The sequence below is a fragment of the Festucalex cinctus genome, chromosome 16 (assembly GCF_051991245.1).
Source record: "Festucalex cinctus isolate MCC-2025b chromosome 16, RoL_Fcin_1.0, whole genome shotgun sequence".
In the NCBI taxonomy this organism is placed as follows: Eukaryota; Metazoa; Chordata; class Actinopteri; order Syngnathiformes; family Syngnathidae; genus Festucalex; species Festucalex cinctus.
In genome coordinates this window covers 15,329,785-15,340,240 of record NC_135426.1, presented here as the reverse complement: position 1 = coordinate 15,340,240, position 10,456 = coordinate 15,329,785, and the positions used below count along the sequence as shown (strand labels likewise).

Here is a 10,456-nt window from a genome sequence, read left to right as displayed (position 1 = left end):
GATATGTCGTAGGATATGTTTTTAAAACATAAACAAAGAACACTTATCGGCCATATTTCGATTCCACTGCAAAATAGATTTGCAACCAAACATCAGGAGTTGTAAACAAAACTGGAAACAATGTTTTTTTTTTTATATATACAAATCATGTTAAATAGCAACATTTTTTTTTTTTTTTTTTACACTGAAACAAAATCACAACTTGCTCAATTATCAACCTTATCCAACAGTCTATAGCACTTGACTCAATAGATGCATCAATGAACTGCACATGATAGAACCAAAAGAAACCAAAAGAACACACAAAAGATCACTTTTCTGGTTTGTTGCTTGTGAGTGTCAAGGTAGGCTACATAAAATCTGTCACTTGTTGGAAAAAATATATTTTAAGTAATCCTGATGACGTTCCAGAAAGAGGTTGCAAAAAAACAAGTTCAGAAAATTCCTGGTGTGTTTCGTTGTCATCCAAATGTGACAAACGGGATTAGCTTTTCATCAGCAGGTTCAACGCTTCCATTTTGTCAAGACTGGACCTGGCATGGATAGAAAAATGGATTTAGTATTGTTGATTGAAAATGAAATTAATGAATCAATGACTCTTCACAGCCTCACCTCGGATATTTGGCATCCTCCTGCGGTGCAGAGGCAGAGTCGCATCCAGCCTGACGGTGGACTCGGGTGTTCTCAGCACCTCCTCCAGCATACAGTGTTGCTCAATGTCCTAGTGGCCCAACACAGTAACATTGCGCTCCATGATGAATTCTCGCAGTATTTGTGAGTTCACAAACTCCCGAAAGCCCATCTTGTACTGAGCTCGCTGATTTTCACCACTGCTGGTTTGGCCCAATCACAAAGCAACATTGTTTTTGGGGGCGGGATATACAGTAGGGGTGGGAATTTCTGGCATGAGGCCGATTCGATATGTATCTCGATACACAAGTTGCGATTCGATTGAAAAACGATTATCTTTCAGAACAGAACGGTTCGATACGGTTCGATTAAGTTTGGGAACAATACAATTTTCGATTCGATACGATTAATTTCAATATTCAAAACTGACAGTGACATTTGTTGCTTGTAAACAATCTTAAAACACCACAAATTTTTACAGTATCTACAAATGTGTAAAAAAAGAACAACAACAATGTCTTCTATATTTGTATATATTGAATCAATTATTTAAATGGACCGGAACAAAGGTCTGGGCGATATGACTGAAAAATGTATCAGTTTAAATATTTATTAGTTGTTATTGACAGTTATAATTGTTTTTTTGTTTTGTTTTGTTTTTAATTCAAAATCAGGATCAGGAAAACAAAAGGCTGATAATTCAATTTGAAATCTAAATATTTAACCTTTAAAAACACACCAACACAATTAAACAGAATATGTCCACATTGTGAAGTATTCCAGAAACATAAATTTAAGACATGAAATAAACCTCTACCGTCCAGCCAAAGAAATATGAAGCCACCTTATGGAACAATAAATCTATCAAACACATTTTAACAACTTAATATATCCAAAAATATTTCCAAAAGTGCCCTTCCCTTTTTTATCAACAATTTTTGTTTTTAACAATTTTTGTTTTTCTTTGCCATCACATTCATTTTTGGTTAATGTATGACATCTTTTTTGTTTTTTTAATCTGAGACACGATGATGACCACAGAATCACTACTGTTTATATTTTGTTTTTTCGTTCATTTTGAGCTTGATGACGTAATCGCGGGCACGTCTCATTTCTCCTATCTGCTGCTCATGCTAGTTGTAGACATTGACAGGGAGCCACAAACCGAGAAATGAGATACTTGCAGTGTGCTTTTAGCTTAGCTGGTGTGTTGGCTGTGGGGCATACCTGTGTCGTTTGAATCCATGCATTGGATCGTCACGGGAGTTAATCTTTTTGGCTCGCGCGCAGTACCAACGCCGGCCCGGGACATACAAGTGCACCGAGAGGCTCGATAGCCATGGGAAATACCGAGATGTACGGCACCGGCTTCTGCTAACTGTCTCCACTGTTGCATGTTGTCACTCGTTGTGCGCGCGCGCGCGCCATGTCGCGAGCACGGCGTTGACGGTAGGCGGGACCCCCGTCCCCCCCAGAAAAAGGTGCGTAACGTCTTTGCATTATGTTTACAACATCAGGGGAATGAAGCGTCTCTGAGCGCTACTTTGCTAGCTCTCTGTAAACACGGAAGTAGCTTGAATAGTGCTGCTACTGAAATGTAAACAAAACAAGTAGAGCACGGTGCAGAACTCTTGCTATTGTTATGAAAACCATAAAGCCTCACTCGCAATCGATTCACAGCAACGCGATATCCGGTCCACAGCTTTACAAGCAATGTATCTAAGGATTCCCGGCGGATTTTGTATCGGTTGACAAGTCTGCTACCGATACGGCCGTTTAGCTCCCCTTGACGACCGATGGTTCGGTCGAATCGTTTTTTTGTCCCACCCCTAATATACAGCTGTGACGAGAGTGCCGAGCCCATGAGAATCAAACAAACCTAACATGGTGACACTATTAATTGTGTTCTTGCAGAATTACTCAGTTTCCTTTTTGAAGAACAGCGAGAGACACTTTGTGCATTTTTATCTGGTAAAGATGTTAGTGCTTTTTGTTTTTGTTTTGTTTTTTTCCATAAGACATTCCCATCCGTTGCCGTGATTGGCCAAAGCAAAAGTTTCGTCCAATCAGCTCGAAGTATTGTCCAGAATGTCCCACCTTCCCCGAGCAAATCACAGTTGAGCAGCCCCAGATTGATCTTGTGGAGAACTCCCTTGAGTGAATCACAATATCAATCTGGGCTCACTGGGCATGTGACCAACACAGGCCCAGTGAGCCAAAGCTTGAATAATTGCTCATCAGCATACTTCGTTTACTGTACCTTTGCTTGAGATGGCTGACCTTTGGCCTTTCTTGTGGGAGTGTTCGGAGCCGGGCTTTTAGCAGCACGCTCTTTCTGAAGGAGGAGAGTCTGCCAAGCAGCTCGGAACTCTAGGGAGAAGTTACTTATGGTTTTGCAGAAGTTCTCGGCTCTGGTTTCTCGTGTGATTGTTCTGGAGTAGCCCAGAAACAGGAGGAATGAGTGGAACCTGGGAAAATATATTTGTTGTCAATAGAGGGCAGTCTATACTAGAGTGATTTGCACACAGCTTCAAAACAACCTGTTGATAACCCGACGATGTACGGCTCTCAGGACCTTGGTTCTGTCCTCACACTCTTTCAGAAGATTTGGCAGCCTGTGTCGGAGCTCGCCGTCAAGCCCTACACTTTCCCCTCCTCCAACAAGGCGCCTCGTTTCCTTCCCTTTGACCCATTTCAAATCTTCCGCTTTATCCAAAATCTTCATCTGCTCCCATGATCCCTTGGACATGGCTTCGAGGTGGTCGAGGTTGGCTAGGACCAGCGAGTAGTCACACTGTAAACACACGCAGGACCAGTTTTCAACTTTTGAAAGATGAATTTGTTTGGAACACCAGAGGTGGCAAATCCAGGTCCAGAAAGTCAAAACCCTGCCAGTTTGGCTTGAGCCCCAGGTTCTAGCTAGCTAGCTCTAGCTAGCTCCCATGGTGCTCGTTTATCTGCTATAGAGCTCAGCTAGCTAGCTAGGTAGCATCAGGGGCTAAAGCCAAACTGTGGCAGGGTGTTTTACTTTCTGGACCTGGATTTGCCACCTCTGTGGGATACTGACACGCAACAGCACCTTGCCAGCTTTGCTCACTGTCGTCAGGTCCGAGTAGAGGTCGGAGGATTGCGGGTAGAGCTGGTGGAGAAGCACGCAGACGTGATGTAGGAGAGGTTGGCGAGAACGGGTGTCCCGCACTTGAGAGAGCTTGCCCAGGTAGCTCAACTCGAAACCGCGGGCCTGGGGTGCGACGGACGGCAATTGAAGGTCAGAAGAAGGGAACACGAGCAGGTTGCTGCCTGCCTGACTGCCTTCTCATGTATCACACTCACCTTACTTCCATTGAGAAAGTTACCGATGGCTAACACAGTAGCTAGAACGTGTCGGAAGGTCTGGCTGGCTACCAGTTGCTCCATGGCCTGCTTCAGGTAGAAGAGAGGCTTGGCGATCTCCTAACAACGTCGAGTGTAGGGCGATGTTGTGATTCAAGGAGGCAAAAGAAATCATAGTGTGCTTGTCACCCACCTGCTCTAAGGAGTCGTAATCTAACACGAAGGCCCACAGCTGAAGCCTCAAGCACAGGTGAGGGATCTCCCCCAAAGCCAGTAGGCAGAGCTCAGCCGGGGCCAGATGGGAGTTTGGGTTCTGGGCTTTGGCCTCCTTGATCAGACAAAGCTCCTCCTCCGTCGGGATAAGCGTTTGAATCCGCTGCAAAGCAGAGCAAAGCCTCAAGGAAAATGACAATGTTGGGAGTAGAGTTAATTTTATCAGACATTTTAAAATTCAGTCTCAGTTTTAGTCCAGCTTGTTAGTTAACCTAGTTAGTCGACATCATCCCATTTTTACTTAGTCCATTAGTCGACTATAAATCTAGCATTTTAATCGTTATTTTAGTTGAAGAAAACCTAATTTTATTTATCTAGTTTTAGTCAACAAAAACTGGCAACGCTTTAATCTAGTTTTAGTCAGGACAATCATTTAACTCCTATATATACAGGTGTGTATATATATATATATATATATATATTTTTTTTTTTTGTCAACAGATAATGTTGAGCATTTCGGATCTAAACTATTTCCCATAAAAGTGGTTACTATGGCTCCATGCTACAAGCTAGTAAGTTAGCCAGCATTAGTTAGTGGTTGGATTAATATTGCTATTGTAACGTTATAGCCGCTGGATTATTATGTTCTAACTATAACTTTAACCTTTATAACTAACTTTTTTGTCTGTTCCATGTGTTTTTGCATGTTGCACGTGCTAGCTGCTGATTTGAAAAGGGGTGTGTCACTGTGTGTCACAGTGACAGATTAGCAGAGACAGGATTTTACAAAATCATCATTTATGTCTCGTCTCTGTCATGAACTAAAACGTCCATAGATTTTAGTCCAGTTTTTATGAAGTGAAGTACATTTTCGTCTAGTTGACGGAAATGCATGATTTAGTTCCAGTTATTGTTTATTAATGAGGGTTTTAATACAGTCTAGTCCAGTTTCTAGTCCAAAATGAGTGTTGACGGGAATATTTTTGTTTAGTTTTCGTGAAAGAAATTAACACTAGTTGGGACTCTGAATCAGTGAAGAACTGAACGAGCCGCACCTGGATGTCCTCGCGGTCCAGGACGCTGCCGTCCATGCTGTATATAGCAGGCGGGAGGAGGTGGGGGGGAGGCAGGCCGCTCAGGGTGATGGTGACGTTGTTACTCCTTTTCATCCCCAACACTGAGACTGAGGCTTGTTTCTGGGTTGAAAACAAGCAGCTAAGCAAGGACATGGCTTCAGTTGACTTTTCGGAGACGATGCTTACCCGCTGTCCACAAGAAACGCCCAAGCAAGTGCTCTTGCCCTTCCATTCGAACAGGAACTGGAGTCGCGCGGTATCCAAGTGGACTGGTTCCAGTGCGGTCCAGATGGTCTGTATCCCAAAGCGAGTCTTCCTGGGAAGCGGGGCCACACTCTGGAGTGCCCGCCAGTGGAGCTTCAGGGTTGCACTTTTCATGGAAGCTCTCTTGGGGGAGTCGATGAAGATTTGGGGGTTTAGCGGAGGGGGTGGCGGAGGTGCCAAGTTGTTTCCCAACTTGGTTGCTATTTCTTCTGTGCCATCTGCTTCCAGGTCTTCCTCATCCCAGAGATCCGTGAAGTCCAATGTGTTAATGCAGAGACGTGTGGCAGGTTTGAGGGGCCAGGCCTGGTCAAAAGCTCCATTCGGGGCGCTGTCCTTGGTTTGCTCCAACTCCTTCATGATGTGTCACACGTCTCCAACACTCCAAATCTTCTTTTGAACTTGGATGAAATCCTTCACTTCAGAGGGGATCCAGTAAGTCCTTCAAGAACATCCTCCGCTTGGTCGTCCTCGGTCTGAGAGCGAGCCGGTGCATTGGCGGAGTTTATTTGAGCTGCGCCCTTTCCCTTAATTTCCTTATCGGGTATTCATCTCCTGTTTGGATTAAATCGCTTCTTGTACACACAAACATCTTCGAGATGCTGTCCAGGGCTTCGTTCATACAAATTTGCATCACATACGCATGAAGAAACAAATCTCTAATCAAAAACCATCTGATTGTTTTGAACCTACTTTTAGTCTACTGTGTTCTAGAAAGAAAAGGTAGCAAGAAAAGCGCCAGACATGATATGGTCGTGTTCTCCAGGGTCATTTGCATGCTTGACTTGCAGACATAATGAGGTTGCCTCCCTTCATCGCACTTGATGTTGTTTGTTTGGGAGCTCTCGAGAGACATTGAGACCAAAACGCTTTGGTCAGAATGTTTGAGCTGTTTGAACCAAAGGCTTGTAAAGCAAAGTTATTGGCGAGTGCTTGGATTAAAACAACTCTTGAACTTGGGATGTTAGCCTTTTGTAGATGTTGCATGTAAATAAAATGGCAAATTGAATTAAACAAGATTCTAAATGATGACGGACTAAAAATAAATAAATAAATAAATAAATTCGGCGAAGTATTAGTTATCCATGTGTCCTGTGGTTGGCTGCCGACCATGGATGGATTATTTATTCAATCACGTTTTGTTCACAAAAAGTTGCAAATTACATAATGTGCACACAAAATCAATTTAGTGTGACTCTTCTCAGGTGATCCTAAAAACGTCTTCTTCATCATCTAACTGTCCTAAAGGGCTTCAGATTTGACTTCCTTTTCCCATTCATGACTGGCCATTCGAGTAAATCTTTTTCTCTTCATTCTCAGCTGTGTTCTTTACACTTCTCCGTGGACATCCTCCCATCATGCCACGCCTCTCTGGTGTTCCTCAGGGCCTTGGTCCTCTTGGGGTCCACCACCACGTAGTCCACTCGCTCGCCACGGGCGCGCTCTTCCGCGCCCTCGGGCGGTTTGTCGCCTCTGCCGTCGATGTCGTCCGGGCAGCGTTTCTGCAGCGTTCCAACACAACATCTTTACAAGAACTACTTTTGTTGTTGGAATGGAAAGTCATATTCTTATGAAGTTATTGCAAATAATTTTTCGGACCCCAAGCTACATCTCTCAGCACTGTTACCTGTCTTGTTGGTGTTGATGGCACCGTGTGGAGGTCCAAGTCCAGGTACTCCACCTGCTTATTGCCTCTGGCTCGGCAGGCCAATGGACTGCTGGCCCCGCCCTCGGATGCCCGATGCAGCATGAGCCTCAGAGACTGTGCACACGCAGGAAGGGGAAAAAAATGAGGATGTGAAAAAGGGGGGAGGAATTCATTATGAGGAGGAGATGGAGGAAGGAGTTATTTACAGGCTCTCCCGCGCTGAAGCTGAGGCTGCTGGTCGTCATGGCAACATAGCTGTCATCAGGATCATCCGAGTCGGAGGAGGGGGACGAACTGTGGGAGGAGGGTGGCCTGGCTGAATCGCGACTGGATGGGCTGAAATACACACAAGGATATTAATAACAACTGGCAAAATACATTAGCGCCACATAGCTGTGAGGTGAGCTTACTGTAACACCCTAAGCTGCCACAAGAGGGCACACTTAAGGTGCTTTGATTACCATTTAAACTATTGAACTTATCTACTGGCAATTTTCATGGTTTTGGAAGACACAACAGGCACATACTCTCTTGTGAAGGTTCGAGTGACAGGTGAGCGCACAGGGGGCGGGACTTCCTGCCATTCTTGTTGCACTGGAGGGAGATTCAGAGGAGCTGGTTTCCCTGTCAGATGCACAGAGAAAACAAGATCCTTTGAACTCATTAAAGTTATTGAAGCACAATTTGAAACACATTTAACACAAAAATATATATAAAAATAGTGTGTTGGTGCTATGACCTAAGTGAGTAGCTTAATTTACTAAACAATCCATCAGTGACTATGGATCTCCTTTCCCATATGAGAGGGCATTAGAATACTACAGTAAAAGCCCTAAAATTAAAAGTAACAGACTGTAGTTTGCGTCCTCACCGCTGCGCCTCGGCTTGAGATCGCGGTGGATGGGAGGCGGCAAGGCCACCCGCTCCCCTCCACCGGCCACACTCCTACGGAGGGGAGGGGCAGGGGGCGTGACGGGCGTCAACGGGGCATTCCGGATGCCCATGTGAGCGGGCGGCGGGACCTGCCTCCCAAAAGACGGCAGATCTGCCGAGGCGGGAGGCCGAGCGGTGACGGGGGTCATTGGGACGTACTTGGGCTCCTGGCGATGAACCGATGTCTCAGAGGGTCTGTGAGGATGAAAATATTATAATATATATTATATTAGCCTTCCTCTTGTGTTTGTTTCTCAACAATGTTTGTGGGTCAATGTGACCCATTCTGTTTAATCATCAAAATAATATCACATAACACAATGCAATGTTTAAAAAAAAAAAAAAAAAAAAAAAAAAAAAACGAAGGCCAAGTTTAACTTTTTTTTCCCCTTAGATTTTCCAAATGGGTCAATTTGACCCACAACATAAGAGGAGGATTAACATCTAAACACGTTAGACGCAAAAATAAGACTTGGGCATGTTGATAAAAACGAACCGTGTTGCAAGTGGTGGCTCGGTGGTGGCGGCGCTCATGGGAACGTAGTTTTGATCCACGTCATCGTCTTCGGAGCAAACGCTGCCCAGCGGTACCATGCCTTTATTGAACTGATATTGAATTGGAAATTAATACTGGTATCTGTCTGCTGATGGTGAAAGAAAAGCGACCATTTCTGTTGCTTCCAAACTTACAAAGTAGCTGTTGAAGCTGTCGCTGAAGTCAAACATGCTCGCTCGGTCAGACAGCGAACGAGTGGCAGAAAGCGACTCGCAACCTGAGGAACGGCAAATGGCACTGTCATTAATGTCATGTGTAAAAACATATTAAACCATAATAGAGACTATGGTTTTATAAAGTGTAATTAATATAAATACGAGGGGATGTCCGATACCACTTTTTTTTTGCAGTCAGTGTAATGCTAAATTGCAATATTGAGGGGGAAATAAAACGCAATTAAATTATTTGTCAAAATCGTTCAGCCCTACCGCAGCACAAAAAATAATAACGTCAAAGTTTTGGGATACCTCACCTGGGAATGAGCGCCCAGGGGAGTTTCCCCCCACGGGACTCTCCCCTTGTGCTGCGATGGCGACAGGCTTGGGTGGGCGTGGCGGCGGGGTTGGCGTGGAGGCGCAGAGCTCTGCCTGGCTTAGGGGCGCCATGCTCGGCGTGGAGGAGGGGCGGGCAGCGGGTTCAGGCTGAGGTCCAGATGCTGAGCGGGGGACCTGGTAGCCGCTGGGGGGAGCGGCGTCATTGATGGGGATGACCACGGGACGCAGGTGGAAATCCAGAGAGTGTTTCCTGGGGTGAGGGGAGGGGTGACATCGAAGCTTCCCACCTCTGTGGAGGGACAGAGTCACGCTGGAGTCCAGAGACTGGCTGAGGGTGCCCGAAAGGGGGGCGGCCGTCCATGGCGCCGTCCGGGAGTTGGAGGTAGGACGGGGGAGGCTGATGGGAAGCGTAGAAGGTGAGGAAGAAGAGGATGAGGACGTGGAGGAGAGAGGAGGGAAGAGGTGGTCACCATTGTCACTTTCAAGAGAGGGTGAGGAACCTTCAGGAGGCCTGCGAGAACAAAATTAACAAGTGCATTGAGTGGTCACACCCAACAGGGGGCAGCATAGACCCTGACATGACTATCACCACGGCAACGGTGTCACATGGTATGTGGGGCTTCCTGCTGTTTACCTGACAGGAGTCCGGCATTGCGCCAGCCACAGGTAATCCTCCTGTACATGACAAATGTCGGCCTCCAGGGGGCGCAATCTCACTGGGTCATAAGGGGGCGGGGCGGATGCTGTTCCCATGGCAACGGGAGGGGTGTCAGTTACTGCAAGTGCAAAAAATGTGAGCGTTATGTTAAACTGTTGCTCAAATCAGGATGGTTTGCTAACTTTTACTGAGCCAAGGTAAAAAAAAGTAACTGCAATTTAATTTTGAAAAAAGAAAGGTGTTATCGCATGTTTATGATGCTGTTATTGACATGAATACATTAATGTGTGGGCTCACCCGGACCCCTAAACAGTAAAGCCTTTAATACGCCACAAAAGCAAAGGACTGTGGTTACATCTTCCCAAATTCTTTTCCAAAGGTCTTGTAGCCATGATGCTAGGAAATTAAAAACAAAACAAAACGAGCTGACTAAAAATTGTAATGCGTGGAAATGAATCTTAATCTACCCGACCCTGTTCGGTTGGGTTGAAGCCACACAGCAGGCATATGGACGCCACCCAGCGGTTCATGTCGTCCTCCGACTCGGCCACCAGGTACCACGTCCTCTCCTCTGTCTTCAGGTCGAACACGAAACTCTTCTCTAATTCCTTCTTGGTGAACGACAGCCCGGCGTCCACCTGAAGGAGGAGAGGA

General features: G+C 45.5%; 2 protein-coding genes across 5 annotated transcripts in view; both read right to left on the bottom strand.

The window, feature by feature from the left end:
* Nucleotides 1-150: 150 nt before the first annotated feature.
* Nucleotides 151-6,426, bottom strand: LOC144004247 (FH1/FH2 domain-containing protein 1). The gene is made up of 9 exons (XM_077501306.1): nt 5,439-6,426; nt 5,232-5,372; nt 4,157-4,339; nt 3,964-4,083; nt 3,710-3,871; nt 3,171-3,424; nt 2,891-3,098; nt 613-721; nt 151-533 (listed from the first exon to the last, which is right to left on the bottom strand). The coding sequence occupies exons 1-9, from the start codon at nt 5,871-5,873 to the stop codon at nt 505-507; spliced, it is 1,641 nt and encodes a 546-aa protein (XP_077357432.1). The 5' UTR covers nt 5,874-6,426; the 3' UTR covers nt 151-504.
* A 160-nt stretch (nt 6,427-6,586) lies between these two features.
* The window catches only part of LOC144004246 (GRB2-associated-binding protein 1-like), a 66,585-nt gene continuing 62,715 nt past the window's right edge, over nt 6,587-10,456 (bottom strand). For 3 of the 4 annotated variants that reach the window (XM_077501302.1, XM_077501305.1, XM_077501303.1), the window contains 11 exons: nt 10,275-10,440; nt 10,100-10,198; nt 9,779-9,920; nt 9,123-9,655; nt 8,785-8,867; nt 8,591-8,700; nt 8,033-8,289; nt 7,689-7,785; nt 7,368-7,497; nt 7,141-7,275; nt 6,587-7,015 (listed from right to left, as the gene is read on the bottom strand). In XM_077501302.1, the coding sequence (XP_077357428.1) occupies nt 6,830-7,015; nt 7,141-7,275; nt 7,368-7,497; nt 7,689-7,785; nt 8,033-8,289; nt 8,591-8,700; nt 8,785-8,867; nt 9,123-9,655; nt 9,779-9,920; nt 10,100-10,198; nt 10,275-10,440 (1,938 nt within the window). In that variant the 3' untranslated portion in view covers nt 6,587-6,829. The remainder of the gene's footprint in view (nt 7,016-7,140; nt 7,276-7,367; nt 7,498-7,688; nt 7,786-8,032; nt 8,290-8,590; nt 8,701-8,784; nt 8,868-9,122; nt 9,656-9,778; nt 9,921-10,099; nt 10,199-10,274; nt 10,441-10,456) is intronic. The other variant, XM_077501304.1, reaches the window with a different exon arrangement.

Bases quoted from the DNA above. Each gene is read 5' to 3' on its own strand.
- LOC144004247 (XM_077501306.1), bottom strand. From the start codon at position 5,873: ATGAAGGAGTTGGAGCAAACCAAGGACAGCGCCCCGAATGGAGCTTTT. The intron at 3,099-3,170 runs GTTGTTTTGAAG...ATATTTTCCCAG, and splicing joins CATCGTCGGGTTATCAACAG to GTTCCACTCATTCCTCCTGT. The intron at 722-2,890 runs GTACAGTAAACG...TTGGGCCACTAG, and splicing joins GTCAGCCATCTCAAGCAAAG to GACATTGAGCAACACTGTAT.